Source organism: Desmodus rotundus, chromosome 12 (genome assembly GCF_022682495.2).
Source record: "Desmodus rotundus isolate HL8 chromosome 12, HLdesRot8A.1, whole genome shotgun sequence".
Taxonomy (NCBI): domain Eukaryota; kingdom Metazoa; phylum Chordata; class Mammalia; order Chiroptera; family Phyllostomidae; genus Desmodus; species Desmodus rotundus.
Genome location: NC_071398.1, coordinates 30,560,330 through 30,580,074, shown reverse-complemented (window position 1 = coordinate 30,580,074; position 19,745 = coordinate 30,560,330). Strand labels below are relative to the sequence as shown.

Below are 19,745 nucleotides of genomic sequence, written 5' to 3'. Positions count from 1 at the left end.
CTACAGAGGAGTTTCCATAAGACTGTCAGCTGATTTCTCAAAGGAAACTTTGCAGGTTAGAAGGGATTGGCAAGAAATATTCAGTGTCATGAAAAGCAGGAACCTACAGCCAAGATGGCTCTACCCAGCAAAGCTATCATTTAGGATTGAATGGCAAATAAAGAGCTTCCCAGAAGGAAAAAACTAAAGGAATTCATCATCACCAAACCATTATTATATGAAATGTCAAAGGGACTTACTTAAGAAAAAGAAGATCAAAACTATGAATAATAAAATGGCAAAAAAATACATATCTACCAACAACTGATTCTAAAAAACAAGCTAAGCAAACAAGAAGAACAGAGACAGAATCATGGATGCAAAGAACATTTTGAGGGTTACTAGATGGGAGGGGGCTGTGGGGGGATGGGCGAGGAGGTGAAGGGATTAAGAAGTACAAATAGGTAGGTACAGAATAGCCATGGGGATGTAAAGTACAGCACAGGAAATGGAGAAGCCAAAGAACTTACACGCAAGACCCTGGACACAAACAATGGTGGGGGCGTTGCCTGAGGGAGTCGGCAGTGCTAGGTGGAGGAAGGCAAAGGGGGAAAAATCAGGACAACTGTAATAGCATAATCAATAAAATATAAATAGAAAAAGAAAAAGAAAATTCAGTGCTCAGGGCTCACACTACCATTCCCTGGTGTTTGTGGTGATGTTGGTGCAAACAAACCCACTCTGCCACCTGCAGGATGAAAGCAGAATGCGCACAATTACAGTAGCAGGCTGGACCACCCAGGTTTGAGTAAGTGCTCTACGGTTTGCACAACAAAATTACCTAATGACCCTTTTCTCAGAATGCATCTCTGAAATTAAGCTTATGTAGCATGGAAATTTCCAGAAAGAGCCACAAGAAACTGCAATCAGTACTTCACTCTGGGAAAGAGAAACTTTTCACTTTTGAACTGCTTGTACAGGGTATGGCTTTTATATATATTTTAATGGCAGAGATTTCAAATTCTATTGTTAACAGTGATTAAAATGATACATAAGTCAGCTGTGAAGGATGTGCAGGACGAGATGGGTGATGATATTTTCTAAGTAAAGCAGAGCCCTGCCATGTGGCTATGGAAGATAGCGAGATGCCAGCCCCACTGGGATGGCCAGTGATGCGATCTACCTTAAGTAGGCAGGTTGAAGATGGCAGCGCAGCCTGGAACGGCAGAGGACGTGCCGCTGAGAGGAAAGGGGACCTGCTAGTGTCCGCTGACTGGTTTGCTCGTGCCAGGGGACGCCTGTACTCACCTGGGCCTGTAACATGATGCTTGGTGTGTAGTAATAGCAGTAGTTCCATTCTAAGCACTTTATTCATATCAACTCATTCAACCCTCACAGCAATGCAGCGGAGTGTTATTTCCCCACTTTACAAATGATAAAACAGAGGAAGAAGTGAATGAATGAATGAATGAATGAATGAATGAATGAAGCAAGCTACCCAAGGGTAGGTATATCTCTAAAGTGACACCGTGGGAAGAAAAGCACACGGATCAAGTTGTATTTTTTTTGTTGATTGCAACAAAGGCAATAGAATTTGTGAGTCCATCAAAGAATTGGATGAAAGCTACAGACCAATTATGCATGGAATCAATGGGATTCTTGGGTTCCCGGGAGCCCACACGTGGACTCAAGTTTCAGAAGCCCTGTTCTGTGGGTTTTTCAGATCCAAGATCCTAGGATTCTATGTTAAGTTATGATATCCAGCCCTGGCTGGTGTGGCTTAGTGGATTGAGTGCTGGCCTGCAAACCAAAGGGTCAATGGTTCAATTTCCAGTCAGGGCACATGCCTGGGTTATAGGCCAAGTCCCCAATAGGGGGCACGAAAGAGGTAACCACACTGATGTTTCTCTCCTCTCTTTCTCCCTCCCTTCTCCTCTCTCTAAAAATAAATAAAATATTTTTTTAAAAGTTATGATATCCTTTGTCCCTTTGAAGCCTACAAGTTTAACCCCCCACCAAAAAAAAAAAAGTACAAACTTCTCCAATCCTGTAGTCTCCACCTCATGGGTAAAAAGTGTCTGTGGAATAAAATACTGTGAAGTCCAAAGTAAGTTCTTTTGTTGTCTGGCATGCGCAAATATTACAAGCTGTATAATGAGGGGGACCATCTAATTTACTGACCAAATGTGGACAGTTTTGTGCATGAAAGGAGCACCACAACCTGGGAGTGTCTAAGCCAACCAGGACAGATTACTTGGGGCAGAACAAATTTGTATCAAACGCTGTCTGTTTTATGGACAGTGGGGACTGGCTGCTTTGCCAGGAGACCTAGGCAGAGAGTTCAGCTGCTCATGTGCCCCACCAACCCCGCAGCTTTGGCTGATTCCTATCCCTGCACTTGTGAACCTGCTGCTCCTGTGCATACACACAGCGTGGCTTTGTGCCTGGCCTGGAGCGGCCCGAGGCCGGAGAGCTGTGCATTCCAAACTAGAGGTCCAGACCAAGAGCAGGGCCTTCACCCTCCCCGGTGTGCCCTCCCCAACTCCCCTGGACTCACAGCAGGCCTGCCTCCCTGGCTCTCTGACCCGGCTGTTTACCAGATCAAAGCACGGTGGCTCCAGGGACCTGACCATGGTGAAGGCCACAAGTCACGGACACCTCTAAGTAAACCGAGTGTCATCCTGGAAGCTGGGGCGGGTTAAAATTTAACCATCAGGGCTCACGGTTTGCGTGAGTTTTTACAATAACAGGTGGGCGCAGTCGACTCCGCTGTGGTCCTGATCAGCGTGAGGGCAGTAGGAGAAATCACCCTCTCTTCACGGGGCTCTGCGGGGACAGACCCAAGATGCTGAGGGCCCCGCTGCTGGGCAGGAACCACCTGAAGTCCTTGGGTTTCTCCGCCGTGGTCAAGCAGGTGTGGGGGACCCTACAACGCCATCTACTAAGGCCTGAGCGACCATGCTCCCAGGTTTCCTGTGCACAGAAAAATAGGAATAATGCTTGTAAGTAGAATTTCTTAGAATTCTCGATTTCCCCAAATGCAATTTGATGTCTAATGGTATGGTGTCTTTCAAAATAGAAAACAGTCTGGAGCCATGCTTGAGTTCAGATTTCTGCTCTTTTCCCGTGGGTGACCTTGGGCAAATCCTTTAACCTCACACTCCTGGGGTGGTTGGTTGGATGAGGGGCTTGGAACTAGACAGGTACCCAGTGCCCCTCCTCCAAGCTGTTACTATGAAACATCCAGCCCAGAAGGACCGAACGAGCCCGTTATTAGAGCTCCCAAACCCCTCCAGCAGAGGACATTCTCAGCAAACATGCAATAAGGAGACTACCACCCAGCTCTGTCCAGAGACTGTCTGCGTCAGCCTCATTCTGGCATGGGCATAGTTAATGTTCTGTGAACTTGAACTCATCCTTTTCTCTTCTTAAGTCTCAGATTCTTCCTCTGTCAAACAAAGGGCCTGAGTTGAAGGCTGATAAGTTGGTTTCTGGTATAAACACCATATTTTGCCATGTACAATCTGCAGTTTTTTGAGGGGAAAATAAGGATGCATGTTACACATGGTTAGTACCTGACCTTTGTATCTGGTGTTCTTGTGTTTTGTAATTATTTGTTACACAAAATTTCTTGTACCAAAACGTGTTAAAAAATAAATGCTAAAATTCCTTTATAATACCAAACCCAAGTATCTAAATATAAATAAATAAATAATTGAATTAAAAAATTAAAATGAAAGATTTTTTTCCTGCAAGTGTGGACCAAAAACATGGGTGCGCAGTATACGTGGGAGCGCATTACACACGGCACATACGGTGCTCCACACTCTCCAGGACTGGGTGGTTGAAAGACCATGGGCTCCAGAGCCAGTCGCTCCAGGGGTTGGGCACTACTTACACTTGTCTGCAATGAGATCTGGGCATTGCTTCACCTCCCAAAACCTCAGTTTCCTCATCTGTAAAATGGGATGAGTGTCGCACAGGGACACATGAAAATGAGTTGATGTGCGTGGAAAGCCTTGGCACACCCCAGGCTTTCGATGAGCATTATTAGCTCTATCCAATCAATCTGTTGGTCCACACCTGCGGACAATGCTGAACTCTCTGTCTCAGAATCGCAGGGCGATTTACAGAAGCACCTCAGACTCCCCTGGGGTTCCTGTTAGGCCAGAACTCAGGCCTGTGAAAGTGAGGGCGAGCAGCCTGGGGTAAGCCCAGGCTCAAGCTTTAAGAGGCCTGCGGTATTCAGGAGCTGCAGTAGGCCTCCGGGAGCAGGAAGCCCAAGGACATGGCTCAGAGATGGAATCCAAAGTCGCGCATCAAACTCCCCACCCAGAAAAGACAGGAATGGAAGCCTTGTCCCAGCCCTAACCTGGTCCTTTTATTGCCCCACACTTAGTGTGGGGTCCTCAGACTAGCACCCACAGCACTTCCTGGGAGCTTGCTAGAATTGAGGAACCTCAGGCCCCCACCCCAGACCTACCTGTAAATTTCAGACCAAACAGAAGCTATGCGTTCACGTGGAAAGACCCCCCGACCTGTCTGCCTCTGATCCCAGTCCCCAGAGGCAGCTGCTACGAGTGGTTTTCGGTGCAGCCTTCTGACACTTTCCCCACGCACAGAGAAACCTGTCCACACACCCGTGCGACTTGAAAAAAACGACACAGTGCTGCACTGTACATGCTCATCTGCCCCTCGGTTTTCTTTCTTTACCTAACGGTAGACGTTGCCACAATAGTCTCTCAGCAGCTGTCCTCCTTAGTGCTTAGTACAGCCACGAGGAGCATCAGGCCACTTGGATGGAATCTTGGCCCCACCACTTTGTGGCTGTGTGCCCCCAGGCAAGTTTCTTAACCTCACAGAGCCTCAGTTTCCTCACCTGCAAAAGGTGGGCGATGAGACATCACGCACAGCACCGCTGGAAGCATGAAATGAGGCGAGGCACGGAGAGGCTTGGACCAGCGCCCGACGCCTCGTGAGAACTCCCGGCCACCATGTGCACGTCCCTTGGTTTAACCATTACCCTGTTGGGGCACAGTAAGTGGGGTTCCGTTTGTACTTCTTAGAAAGCACACTCTCCACACCGTTGCACAGAGTAACAAAACCACTGCATCGAGTGCCTGAATTGGTCTGGGCGGCAGTGCTCAAACTGCTGACCGGGAGTCCAGGGCGCTGTTATCTCAGCGTCCCCCAGTAAATGGGGCCCATTCTGCCCAACAGAGAAGACTGGAGCTCGCTTCTCCTCAGTGTTTTGTGTATTGGGACTTGGCAAAACATTTCATTTTGGGAAATAAAAGAAAGTTTACTACTAAATATGATTGAGAATCACTGGTGGTTTGGCCCAGAGAGAAAAGTCAGTTATAAAATGTTCAGAAATAATTCTAGGAACAATTTCAGTTGTGTTCTCTGGCCACATTTCCATGTGTGTGGAAGCTGCCTTTTACCAGCAGTGGGCATTTCATACGAACTCTGTGATCGTGACTCCCACGGCAATAGCTTGAGATCAGCCACAGTGGGAGTATTCGTGGTGGTAATCAGCAAACATTCCACATCAGAGCTTCTTAATCCTGCGCTGAGCCAGTTATTAAACTTTCAGCAGCACACCACTGCGTGCTCTCAAACATTAAATAGGCATTTCTTGCTCATTTGTCTGCAGGACTTCTTGGGTTTGGCTCCCCCGCCCCCACCCCAGCTGGGCTGTGCTCCAAGCTGGCAGGGGGGCGTCTGGATCTGTTCAGTGTGTCTCTCATCCCTCCCTGCACTTGGGCCAATGCTGGTCCCACAGGAAGAGCACTATGAATATTTACTGAAGGGTGGAAAAAGTATAGAACACTTTACCTTTATCACTTCCTATCAGAGAGCAGCTTTAGTTACAAGACTTACTTTGCTGATACCAGCTTTGGCCTGTAGACACATGGAGAACTTGAGCAAACATTGGAAACCTATTTAGGGTTTAAGCAACGTCATCTCTTTGCAGGCCACAATGGGCAGTGCCCTCTTATTTGGTGGCAGGGACAGTGTTCAACGCAGATGTTTCGAGGTTGGCAGCCCCTTCACCCTTCATGAAGTTTCACAGATGTAACCTAAAGACCCCACTCTGCGCACCTTGCATCTCCGTCTTGGGGGCCAGCTGAGCCCCCAGTCAGAGGAGGGCGGCCTCTGTGCTTCGCAGGTCCTGTGTTCCATCTGTGTTAAGGGTCGTGCAGCCGTGTTAATTCCCCGTTTTCCTTCAGGGAGGGTCTAACTCAGGGGTGTCCAACCTTCTGGCGTCTCTGGGCCACACTGGAAGGAGAAGAGTTGTCTTAGGCTACACATTAAATACATCGCGACACGTAATCACAAAAAAATTCTCATAATGTTTTAAGTAAATTTACGATTTTGTGTTGGGCCGAATTCAGAGCCTTCCTGAGCCACAGGCGCCCGCGGGCCACAGGGTGGGCACCCAGCACGAGGACAGCTGTGAGCTCCCTGCTGTGTGAGCGCTGCCTCCCGTCAGACAGTCCCAGTCTGTGCGGCACAAGGGGCTTGGTGAGAGATCAGACAACGGAGACTGGGCACTACTGGAAAAGATCTGGATTAAAGCAGAAGGAGGCCTGCTTCACAAGGACACCAGACGAAGGTCCAGGCCAAGCACCCGGCTCTGGGTCTGCTGCCATCCATCCGTCCCCCGAAAAGGAGAGGCAGATGTGCCTGCAGGGCGCTTCAGGCTGCTGTTCCCCTGAGCGCAGTGGTCATTGCTATAGGGCGCAGGATGGGTGCCAGGCTGTGAGGCCTGAGCGGGAGCCCTGTCCTACGAACTTGCCAACCCACTATTATTCTACACGACTATTCTTCTCTCTGTCCACAGTGCACCCTCTTTGGAAGGGCACAGGCTCCATGCCAGGGGGCTCCCGGCAGTCCCCCATCAACATCCGCTGGAGGGACAGTGTCTACGACCCCGGGCTTCAGCCTCTCCAGGTCTCCTACGACGCTGCGTCCTGCCTCCACATCTGGAACACCGGCTACCTCTTCCAGGTGGAATTTGATGACGCCACCGAGGGGTCAGGTGAGCCCAAATTGGGATCTGAAGCCTTTCTGTCCTTCTGTAACATCCTAAGAGTGGGGTCATGGGCTTAGCACAGAAGGGGATGAGAGCTTTAATTAAGTACGATGTCTGGGGACCAGGAACAGCACTGTGGGGGCAGGAACCGGAAGGATTCGTGAAGGCTCTCTGCAGGGACAGGGGAGTGACGCTTACTTTAAAGATTCTAATGCCAATCATCTACATTCACATGGTTTTACTGGGGACAAAACTATTAACAAAGTTAATTCCCTTCCTTCATGGTTTGCATTCCAGGAACTGGGGAGGAAGAAACACTGAGCTAATAAAAACACAACCGTATTGCACGTCAGAGGAGAACAACAGAGCAGGGCAGAGGAGAGGGGTGTGGCGGCAGCGAGGCTTGCACTGAACCAGGGAGGAAACGGTGCTGGCACTGGGGCGAGGTACCCGGAGCCCTGAGCCCGGTCCCCGTCTGTTCTTACAGGGTGGGACGGACCGACAACAGACACTGACCTGGCTGATGTTTTAAGTTTTTGTTTTTATATACTTATTTCTTTTTAGAGAGTTGGGGAGGGGAGGCAGAAAGAGAGAGAGAAAAACATCTATGTGAGAGAGAAACATCTTCGATCAGTTGCCTCTCATGTGCACCCCAACCAGGGACTAAAACCCGCAACTCAGGCATGTACCCTAACTGGGAATCGAACCAGTGTCCCTTCGCTTTGCTGGATGATGCTCAACTGAGCCACACCAGTCAGGGCAACCTGGCTGACGTTTTAAGTGAATGCCCAGCCTCTATGAGGAAGAGGCAGGCCGGAGGACAGGGGTAGAACAGGGACCACCTGGAGGCTGTCTGGGACGATGGTGGTGGAGGGCTGTGTGACAGGTGGGCAGGGAGGTGGGAGAAAGGCCCCAGAAGACCCTGTCCCTTACTGGGTCCCAGTGCCCTGAATGGGCTTTATATGAACCACCTCCTTAAATCCTCTCCAGGATGCTGAGGAGTTTAGATCGGCTTCTCCTCTGATACTTGTCAGGATTGGCTGCTCCATCCCAGCTGGTGTTTCTCAGCCCCTTTCGGTATCATCATCAACCTTGTTTATGTGGAACATCTGTTTTCTTTTGGGCATGGAGAATGTCCATACATGCCAGGCAGAGGGTGCCCACATGACCGGCCCCCAGGGAAAACCTTGGGCACCAAGTCTCTTATAGGCGTCCCTGGTGGACAACACTTCACTCGTGTTGTCACAGCTCTTTGCTGGGGGTGCAGCGTTTCCCTGTGACCCCATCAGAGAGGGCACTGGAAGCTGGGGCCTGGTCTCCTCCAGGCATCGCCGCATGCGCCTTTTCCCTTTGCAGATTTGGCTTGGGCCCTCTCGCTGTAATAAATCTGACCCATGCGTCCATTCTATGTGCTGAGTCCTGGGATTCCTAGAGAATCATGGATCCTGGGGCCCCTGACACAGCCCCCAGCCCCTGGCCTACCTTCTTCGACATGCTAGTTCTCGTATATTGTTCATTTACCTGTTGCCCAGGCAGGGAAGTGTACTCCATGAGGGTAGCCTGAACCGTGCGTGCTAGCCTTCTTGGAGCCCTGGCAGAGGGACTGGGTGCCAAGCAAGGCCCAACCTCCCCTGTCTCACTACTGATGGACTGGGTGGCTGCAGCAGGGGACAGAGAGCCCTTTTCCCCCATTTGCACCCAGCAAAGTGCTTCACGCACAACCTGGCTCAGCCTTTCCAGGCCTCTCTCCTCATCTCACAGGTGAGAGGGAGTTTGTGTTTCTTGAGCAGCCACCTACATGCCTGGGGCTCATGGTCATTGGTCAGTCTTCACAGTAGCCTTCAGGGACACTTCTCAGGTGGGACTCCTTGAGTACAAGGGCCAAGAACCCCGACTCTGGCCAACATAAGCAAAGCAGATTTTCTTGAAAGGCTAAGCCAAGCTCAAAGAGGAGAAGAGAAAGTTGGACACCCAGATCTTGGAAAGCACAGGAACTGGGCCAGCACGAGGCTCCGGGGAGCGGGGTTATGGGTTTGTTTACTCAGCACACCAACTTTGTTTTCTGCCCATGCTGGTCTATTCCAAGTTCAAATTCCCAAGGAGCAAATGAAATTGGCTTTGCAGGTTTAATATGGTTTGTATTATTTTTAAACATTTTATGCAGCAACTTTAGAAGATTAAATAAAGAATAACAGTCCCTGAACTTTTGCTTGGTTAATAGTTATGTGACTAGTCTAATAAGGTTAAGAAAAACAGACATGGATGTAGATGAGTTCGCATCCTCATATACAATTTTTACGTGTAGCTGTGGGTCTGATACCTATATAACAGGTTTTTTTTTAAGTTTTAAAATATAAAAACTTTTTAAAAAATATTTATTTATTTATTTTTAGAGAGGGGAAGAGAGGGAGAAAGAAAGGGAGAGAAATATCAATGTGTGGTTGTCTCTTGAGCGCCCCCCACTGGGGACCTGGTGCACAACCCAGGCATGTGCCCCGAGTGGGAATTGATCCCGCAGCCCTTTGATTCTCAGGCCGGCACTCAATCCACTGAGCCACCCCAGCCAGGGCATAAAATATAAAAAACCTTTAAGGTTACTTTGGACTTTTGTATGAGTATTAAGATACATTTGACAAAATAATTCAGATTCCCAGGCAAAAAGTTCTGGTGGCTGAGCTTGGCATTACCACAGCCTTTGGTCAGTGGGGGACCCAGCACCCTGACCAAGACCACATGCTCAGGAAAGTGGGGTCCTGGGGGAAATTGAGGTGCTATTTCTAGAGGAGGGAAGCTGTGCTGGCCAGACAAACATACACCCTCTTTAAAGAGCACCACCATCGGTGAATAACAACACGCACAAAACAGACACTGCTGTGGAGAGCACTGGGGGCCTCGTTCTGTGCAAGGAGAAACAGAGACTCGCAGTGGGGGGGGGGGGACTCGCTCAGGATCGTGTGGTAGGGAAGTGGAGGGGTCAGGTTCAAGCCCAAGTCCTGCTGATTCTAAAGCCCCCAAAAGCCCTTCACTGGCCCCTTCTCCTTGTCAAGGGCTTCACTCACACAAACTTAAGTATTCTTTGTAACAACCATGTGAAATGCATATTATTCCCCATTTTACAGATGATAAAAATGAGGCTCAGAGAGATTCATGGCTGGAGGCCACAGAGCCCTCCCAATGAGCCCTCCCTCTGCCAACCAAAGGAGGAAGTTTGAGGAGCATGAATCTTCTGTGGAAGGAATCTGCTTCCATACCCACAGGGTTCAGGCAGGAGCCACTGTAAGGTAGGGGAATGCTAGAGCACAGGGTGAATGCGAACAAGCTTGTGTTAGGTCCTGAGGAGAGCCAGCAGCCTGCTCAGGGTCCAAGTGGGCTCCTGGCTTGAGCCCAGCCAAGCCATGTCCAGTGTGGTCACCCAACAGGAGGGCCAGTGGGCAGTGAGGCCAGCCTGGGTGCTGGGTGAGAACCTACCTACCAGGAGGACGACACCCATACCCAGATCCTCCTGACAGGTGGAGCAGGGGCATCTCCATGATGCTCCAAGGGACCAGTCGTTTATATTTTTATATTATATTACTTTTATTTGAGTGTCTTATAGCATGTGTGCCTTGGAATCTAGTTGTTCCTATGTCCCATGTGAGTGCAGAGTCAGAGTTTAACCTGTAATAGTTTAGACTATTACAGGTGACAATCCCCAGAATCACAAGTCAAGGCCTCCTTTTGGTCAAGAATTTCAACCTCTTGAATTTTTACCCGAAGCTTGAATCATAGGAGTGGGCGTGGCCAGTCCCAACAACCCTTTCTCTGGCTTCAGTGATTGGTCCAGGGGTGGGCATGTGACTCAAGCCAGGTAATGACAGCCAAGAGCTTTTCTTGGAAATGTTAAAAGAAAACCTCTTTTCTGCCTGCCTTGTGTTGGGGTCAGCCTTGTGCAAGGCTGGGCCTGCGGGTCCTCCTGGCAGAACAAAGAGGTGGGTAAAAATTGAGGCCCCAGGCCACCTCTAACGGCAGTTGTGCCTGAAGCCAAACTAGCTCCTGGACTAATCAACCTCTTTCTTGCCTCAGTCAGTTTGATTTAAATTTCAGTCACTTGTTTTCAAGAGTTCTAATACAAGTACACAATAAAAAGTCTACTTTCAGACTACATTAAGAGAGAAGAAATAGAAGGAAGGCAGCTGGAGAATTGCAAGTTTCAGTCCTTGCAATCTTTGCTCAAATGTAATTCAGCTGGAAAAAAAAAGTAATTCAGCTATAGGCCAGGTCTATGCCTCCCAGGGTGAAGGGGAATATTGGTAAAGACATGTAACCCGACCCAGAGAGACTGGTGGTCTGAGTGTGGTGCTTTAAGACTCTCACACCTGTCTGAGAAGCCAGACCCACATAAGCTTGGCCCTTCTGAGTACACAGAGACCTGATAAATGTTTAGCAACTGGCTTTCTGGGGTGTAGGGTGTGGGTGGAGGTGAGGGGAACAAGAAGCCACGATTTGTAGTGTTTGCCGCTTTCTGTGGTGTAAATACTGCTGCACAGCCAGATGATGCCAACCTCCCAATGCACAGTCACTGATCATGAGTTAGGAAGAGATGCACACGGTGAGTTTCCAGGAGCCAGTATGAGCCTGCCCCATACGTCACTGTCCTGTTCTTTCTTCCCTCCACTCCCTGCTGCCTCAGATCTTATTTTTGCTCTCATTTTTGAGAGCAAAAGACATTCGCTGTAACTGGTTAAGACTTCCTTTGTGTTGCATGTGGCAGAAACTCAACTCAAACTGGCTTAAGCAAAGAAGGCGAATACTTACTGGCTTAGAGTCCCAAAAAGTTCAGGGTGTGGCTGGGTCTGAATCCTCCCCCTCTCAGCTCTGCCTTCCCCTGGTGGGTTCTTTCCAGATGAGGATCCTGGAATGGGGCAAGACTGATGGCCCATAGCCCCAGGTGGCAGCTTGGTAGACCCTCCCAACAGAGTGGCGTAAAGGGACAGCACCTCTGTCCCAACAAGGGCAGCCTCAGCCCCAGGGCTGGTTCCCATTGCCCAGTTTCTGTCACTCACCTTGGATGAGCTGATTACAGTGACTCTGATGGTGAGCTGCCCTGGAGTAAGGTGAAGCCAGAGTGGAGGGCCCAGGGGTGCTGTTCCCAGAAGTAAGGTCAGGCTGGAGAGACACAGTCAGGGCTGTCTCTACTGGCCCTGACATCCTTGCTGGTGACCCTGGGCTGACCTCGGCCCACCCCTGATTCACATCGCTCTCAGAGTCCAAGGTCTTTGCACCCATTATTACAGCCAGGCTTCTACGTTGACCCGGTCCTGACCCCCACATTTTGGCTTCCCCACCACCTTCTCTATCTGGTTCAAAGAGACCCACCCCACCCTGCCACAGACTGAAAGAATTAGCTGGGTGTCTCTCCGCGGCCACATAAATTAGTTGGGTAATCCCTCCTGTGGCTCATGTCCACACAGGCCAATCTGGTTTTACTTTACTTGTCATTTTCTGCAGAACCCAGTTTCCCTCTTTCTTCTTTCCTACTCAGTTTCCCAGGCTCTTTTTCCAGCCTCTGGTCCCGCCCTTTTCAGATTATCTGTCTTTTTTTTTTTTATCTGTCTTCTTTTTTCATCTCTGTTGGAAATTGGAAGCTGCAGGAGCAAAGGAAATGGAAAACACAGTTCAAAGAGAGAAAGTACTAAAAAAAAGAGTTTTACAGCAAGAAACAGAATAACAAGACTCCCACATTTAAAAAAAAAAAACAGAAAACAAAAAACAAAAACCCTGGGTGGACTAAAAGAAAATGCTTCATGAGCAAGAAAGGAAGTGAGTAGAGAAGGTACACGGGGTAAAGTAATTTTGCATAAAATATGATTACTTACACTGGGTAACACCAACAGGCGGGACCAGAAACTCAAAGCAAAACAGAACCGGGAGGCCAAGGATATTTTCCGTCAGCGCGGTAGGTTCCAGCAGTTGTTCCAGCGGGCGAGGTGCACGAGCACTTGGATGTTCACACCAGCCAGAGAGGATGAATAACAGAGGTGGAGGCAGCGGCTCCTTCCAAGGAGTGTGCGTGGCGCTGAGGCCCAGGAAGCCAGGGCTGGTGGAGCCACGAAGGGTTGTGTGGAGGAGGGACAGCGAAGGAAAACAGCACTGGCTTCAACTGGCCCCTGCTGTCAAATGCCACAAACTGCTTCACAGATGAAGGAAGATCCTTTTCCTTTTCTTAATGAATGACAGTGCCCCACCTGATGGGCATGCTAGTGCAGAAAACGTGTCAAAGGTCAAAGGCCACAGATCGATCCCACCGCTACTTGAGAAGACCCCCTATGCTCTGTGAACCAGACCTTATACAGCTGCAGTGGCAATAGTCCCTGCCGCCGCCAGTGCTTGGATGCGACACACCAACCTGCCAACTGGGGAACAATTTCCAGGGCATCCAATTCTCACAAAATCCCCAAGAGACAGGTGAGTAGTTCCGTTTATTGGGAAAGGACACCCACGTCCAGTATTCAGACTCAGAGCTGTTTCCAAACCCGACACTCTCTCCGCCGACCACATTAAAGAACCAGTGCATCCGGTCTTGCTGCGAGTGTGGGCCTGGGTGCCCTGCTGTCTCCTCAGCCCACCCGCTTAGCTGTGTGGGTGAGTGGAATGGCAGATGGCAACGTGTCTCTGTCTTCCATGCGAGACCCTTCTTCTTTGGGGCAACAGGGTCCTGGGCTGCCCCTCCAGCACCCAGGGGGCATTCACCTTACTCCTCGGCGGGGCGGTGGGGGGACAGCATGGTATTGAGGGCCTCACTCTGGAGTGGGCACAAACAGGGTATGAGGCTGAGTTCCCCCACTTACCGTCCAGCCAGTGTGAATATGTCACCTGCCCTCTCTGAACCTCAGTCTCCTCCTCTGTAAACGGCAGATCGGAACCCGTCTGGCTGGCTGGTGGGAAGATTAAAAGAGGACCCGTGTGAACCACTTAGCTCCATGCCAGGAGAATTAAGTACAGTACTTGGTGACAATAGCTTCACCTACTGTGGTGCATTCAAAATATGAAGACCAAAGCAAGGCTGTGTGCTCTTTTAGTGTCTTCCACCAGAGGGAACACAGAGAAATCAGAGAAGCAGCTGCTGGCCAGGCCTAGTCTGGCTTTCTTTGACTAGGGAGGACTCCGTGTGTTTTCAGAACCAGTGGGCAGAAGGAGGACAAATTAATCCTCCCAGGTTCCTGCGCAAGCCTCCAGGACACTTGGGTGCCCACAGAAAGAGCACTAGAAGGAAGGTCTCATAACCAAGTGCAAGGCTGGTGTGTAGAACAGAATGGGCCACTATGCTTCCCCAGGGTTTCGAGAGACAGAGGAGCCTGTAGAGAGGAAGAGGAAGGGGAGGAGAAAGAGGGGCAGAAGGGCTGTGTGTGGCTCAGGGGACCACCTGGGGGACCACCTCGGGAGAGGACGGGAAGGAGATGGTGGGCAAGACTCAGCAGAAAGGAGGCAAGAAAGAGGAGAGATTTGAAAGGAGCCACGGTGGAGGCCTCGGAAGACGAGTTCAAGGACCTTCTGAATGAGAGGCTGAGTAGAGTCCCGTAACACACGCGGGAGAGCCTGCCACAGAGACGTGTCATTCTTCAGGGCTGTTGATGTTGGCCTTGTGACTGGAAACCACACGCATGGGCAATGGCCCGCAGCCTCCCGGCCCTCGGCTGGGCTCCGGTCCTCGCTGCTCCACCATGGTAGGCAACTGCCCGAAAGGACACCCGGCCCACACACAGAGTGGTTTCTCCCTGCACGCCAACGGGCATGCTAAGGTTAGAGTCAGGCCGGGGGAGTTGAGGAATCAGTTGATTTGTCTGGGCAAATCTTGTATGATGTATCCATTTTTTAAGACCAGAACGTTCAAAGTCTGTTGACGAAGCCTCCTCTGCTCTGTCACTGCCCATACCTACACTTTGCTCCTCCAGCCCATTTCTCAGTGCTCCCTGCACAAGCCTCTCCCCCCCTATCCCCAAGCCACTGGGACCACCCGTCTGCGCCAGCACAGTGTCCTCCTCTCTTTCCCTCCAGGCTTCTTGTCTCCCGTCCCTGGCTGCCTAGAACCATTTCCATCTTCATTCTAGGGGCTCAGCTGAACCACCCCTTCCTCAGGGATGCCCTATACCAATTTAGGACCCCCAAAGGACTTATCCGTGCCTGTTACAGCCCTAAAACCTGCTTATGTTCGTCACTCAGTTACTGTCTGCCCGCCTCCCTGGATTCCCCGCGCTCAGGAGGTCAGGACGGCAACTAACTGCTCTCTCCCAATCCCCAAAACTTGGAAGAGGGCATGCACACAGTAGGAACTCAGTGAGTATTTGTTGAATATATGAATGATTTTTCCTCTTTGATACATCTTGGCTTGGCTGAGCCCCTTCTAATGGACAATCTCTTAAGATAATGTTTACCCTTCGATGTCTTTATGGGCAGGTCCTATCTTGGTATAAAGAGTGGCTGTTTCAGGTGACTGCAAATCTCTGTTTTGATGATGATATTGATGATAATTAAAATCAATTTTTTTAATTGTCACCCAAGGACATGCTTATTGATTTTAGAAAGAGAGGAAGGGAGAGAGAGGGAAAATAAAAACATCAATGTGAGAGACAATCATCGATCAGTTGCCTCCCATAAGCGCGCCAACTGGGGATCAAACCTGCAACCTAGGTATGTGTCCTGATGGGGAATCAAACCTACGAACTTTTGGTGTACTGGATGACACTCCAAGCACCTGAGCCGCCTGGTCAGGGCGATGGTGATGACAATTTTAACAAGAACAATAATACCAGTAATAATAACCAAAAGTTCTACCACCAGTTGAGATCTTCCTGGTGCCAGGGGCTCTGCTGGGGAGCGTTTTGTCAGCCTCACTGTATTTGATCCTCACCATGTTCCGATGAACAAGGTGTCATTAGCTTTTCCAAACTTTGGAATCTGAGACACAGAGATAAAACAACCCATGCAAAGCTGAACTGTGTGAAACCAGGATTTGAGCTCAGGTTTGCCTGGCTGTAAAACCAGAGCCAAACCGTGATGCCCTTAGCATTTAACCCCCAGGCAGTGATCTGGACTCCCTCATTCAGGGGCCCTGGGGTGGGGTTGTGCTTCACACACACTGACAGTGTGCTGGCAGCTGCCGGGCTCCCACTTGCCTGGAGGGTGGTACAGAGAGCTTCCTGGTTTGGAGAACACACAGAAACCCTTTGCCCTTGAGCTTGACAGCTTCAGAACATTACCTAAATCCCAGAGTGGCACCAAGGTCAGGCTCCTCCTGGGTGAAGTCGTGTTCTTTGCAATTTTGACTAATTCGAACATCTCAAACGTCTCTTACACTTACTTTAAACATTAAGATAGCCATGCCTGCCAAAAGCCTGCTTATCCTGCTAAAAACATGGAACTACAAATAGGTGGCCATTAGTGGCCACTGCTGTAAGCACAGAGACAGTAGTGTCTGGGGCCAGAGCAGGGCAGCATGAAATCATCCTCCAATGTCTTCTGTCCTCAGGGTATTTCGAGCGTCTGGCAGTCGCTAATGCAGTTCCCCAGTGATCTCTCAGTGCACCTGCTCATGGAGAACTCAGGGGTGATGTGCTGCCTCCTCTCTGGGGACAGACCTTGTGGACAGCAGCCTCGGGGATGGGCGCCGGCAAGCTAAAGGCCCCCTTCTCATGTAGTGGGCTTGTCTTTTTAAATTGCTTTATGAAGTCTGGCTGGTGTAGCTTGGTGGATTGAGTGTGGGCTGTGAACCAAAGGGTCACCAGTTCAATTCCCAGTCAGGGCATGTGCTTGGGTTGCAGGCCAGCCCCTCAGTAGGGGGTGCATGAGAGGCAACCACACATTGAAAGGGAATATGAAAGGGACTTTATGAAAGGGAATATTTTGACACTGTTGTCGTTACAAAAATTCACTTTGAGATCATCTAAATCAAAGGCTGCGACCTTAAATTGGGTTCCTAGCTTTCCAAGAAAAACGGCGGGTTTGCTAGAACCCTGCTATGTGAGCTGATGTACTGAACCTTCAAGCAGGCCTGGGGTGGGGTTACCAGGTGACCTGAGGCACATGACTGAACTCCTGAGCCCCAATTTCCTCAACTCAAAAATGAACAAATAGTACCTGCTGCAAGGAGGTTGCGTTTCCCAGGGCACCCAAAATGCCACGTACAATGCCCAGCACATAGTAGGTTCTGAGTAAATGCTGGCTGGTTAGGTGGCGGCACTTACAGCAGGTGCAAGCTTTCCATTAGGCGCTGAGAGTCACACAGGCAGCTGGAGGTGGCGCACAGCACCCGGAAAGCAGGAGATGCTAACCAATGAGAGCCTTGCTTCTTTAATTGGTTATTTCATCCCATACAGAGACATGTCAACGGCTGCTGGGTTTTGTTCTTTGAGTGCTTCCAAATTGCCAGGCATAATACTAAGAACTTTGTATTTACCACATCACTTAATTCTTGCAATGCCCCTCTAAACAAAGCTAGGATCACCCACATTTTACAGGTGGGGAAATGGAGGCTGGGAACAATTCAGTAACTGGAACAAGATCACTCGGTTTCGAAGAAATGGGGCCAGAATCTGACTCCAGACCCCTCTCCTGACCCCCTACAGAAAGGGCGACAAAGCACCATTTCCCAGTTTTTAAATAAATACACGGGCACTTTGCTAGTGGGTTGTCTTTGAGAGTCAGGTCTAACTTAAGGGACATTATTACAATTACAGATTCTTCTCTGTAGTCCGTATCTGCTGGCATTCTTGAATTTATTGTGGTTTTTTATGTGCTCTTGAAGGAGTGAGGCTGCGTAGACCAGAATGGCCAATACCGGAGAGTCTCCACCGATAAGCCACAGGGGGGCGCTCCAACCCCGCTCATTTTGTAGCTCATCTTCTGCCCACCTGCCCCACACCCTCTTTTTCCTCCCGCATCCTCCCAGAAAAGCTCATGTTTTGCTTATCTCCTATTTGTGTTTGCATATTTTAAAGCAAGTGAGGGGCAGCAGGCTTTGGGGGGTTTTGTTAGGTTTGCTTGGTCTCAGCCCAGGTTTCCAGCAAGTCACTGTTTCCTGTACAAACGACCAGATGTCAGTTTGAACGTGAGAAGGAAATGTATATTCTGGAGGCCCCACTGAAAAGGAACATTCTTCCCACGGATAGGAGAGTTCCAGGCTTTCAAAGAACAGACTTCCACTTATATTCGGGCTACTGGGTCTTCCAGCAGCGGACAGGTGGGAGTCTGACTGGTAAGAGGGTTCTTCAATAAAGAACTCTGGGGGCAATTCAGTGTTGGTGGGGTAGAGCGTAGAGCTGTGTGTGGTCCATGGGCTCCAGGCCTACTTGGAGGGTGAACTTGGAAAGCCTTCTGACCTCTGCATCTCTTTACCTGCCAGAGGAAGGAGCAAGGCTCTGTGCTCACAAGTCCCCTCCCATCCCTGCAGTCTCTGATTCTGGCTCTGTTGTTGGCAACAGTGGGACGTGATTTTTTGAAGGTTATTTTTGGCGGGGATCTGGCAGGCATCCATCTGTTGGCGAATACATGCCTCACGCAGTTCATATCATTCCTTTTGGAGACATATGTACCTACATAGAATTCTAAGATACTTGAGTTGAAGGGACCACTAAAACCATTTAGGTAGTAATGCTTTTTTTTTTTTAATAGACAAAGGAGCTAAGTTCCTGAAAGGTTATGTGACATTTAGTGACCAGCATCATTAGCATCATCATCGTCTGGCAGCACTTTACAAAGTGATTCCCCGCCATTATTTCCATTTATCCTGCCAGCGCTCCTCATTTTGCAGGTGGGGAGGCTGAGGCTCAGAGAGACTGAGTGACTTATTCAGTGGTGACACAGCAAGTTGGAGCTAAACTGCAAATCCAGGTCTTTAAATAATTGGAGCATTCTGTGGAATTCCCTAGAAATCCCAGGCAGTTCCAAGCTACCGTGGGAAAGGATGAATTCTGCTGTGATACACAGATCTGCTTACGGACTGAATGAATGAAGCAATCAGTGAGCTGAATAATCCCACTCATTCATCCGCCGGGTGCCTCCAGTGGGTGTGTCTTGGACTAAGTGCTGAGAATACAGTGATGAACAAGACAGAAATGGTCCCTGTCCTGGGAACTCAACTGGGTGGTGTTTAACTCACAGCCTTACAAATTGTGTCCACCAATTTGTGTCCAACTCAACTTTCCCTGACTTAGATGAAACACCCATCACTCCTGCCTTCTCACACTTGAGTTCTGGAAAAGATGACACAGACGTGCATTAGTACCCACGGGGTTACCTTCTGTGTGCACGAGCATATTGCCAGTCTCAGTGTCTCAGAGCCCAGGGCATCTCCTGGAGGACAGTTGGTCAGACGACAGGCTCTTGGTCACTAAGCGACGCGTTTTGGTGGCATGTGGTCTCTGGCTGCCCAATGCTACAAACTCATTTTCCGCCACTGATACAAGGTACCAGGCAGAAGTGCCACTGGCTGTGTTTCATGGTCCTGTAACTCCTTGGATTACCTTTTGTACTTTCAAAGGTAAAGTGGAAAGGGGCACGTTTGGTGTCAGACATGGGTTTGAACCTACCTCCAATCATTACACCTCAGGGATCACTGGCAACCTTTTTAACTTCTCATTATAAATTAAATACAACACAAAACTACAAAGGCCCATCTGCTCAAGTATCCTCACCCCTCATCGGCAACAAAAATCACCACTCTTGTATTTCTAACCACAGAACATTTCCATGA

At 49.5% G+C, this 19,745-nt stretch overlaps 1 protein-coding gene across 2 annotated transcripts in view; it reads left to right on the top strand.

Moving 5' to 3' along the window:
- The first annotated feature begins 2,680 nt into the window (after positions 1-2,680).
- The window catches only part of CA5A (carbonic anhydrase 5A), a 30,556-nt gene continuing 13,491 nt past the window's right edge, over positions 2,681-19,745 (top strand). Inside the window, exons 1-2 of one of the 2 annotated variants that reach the window (XM_045191881.3) lie at positions 2,681-2,981; positions 6,827-7,024. In XM_045191881.3, coding sequence (XP_045047816.2) covers positions 2,825-2,981; positions 6,827-7,024 — 355 coding nt within the window. In that variant the 5' untranslated portion in view covers positions 2,681-2,824. The remainder of the gene's footprint in view (positions 2,982-6,826; positions 7,025-19,745) is intronic. The other variant, XM_024556238.4, reaches the window with a different exon arrangement.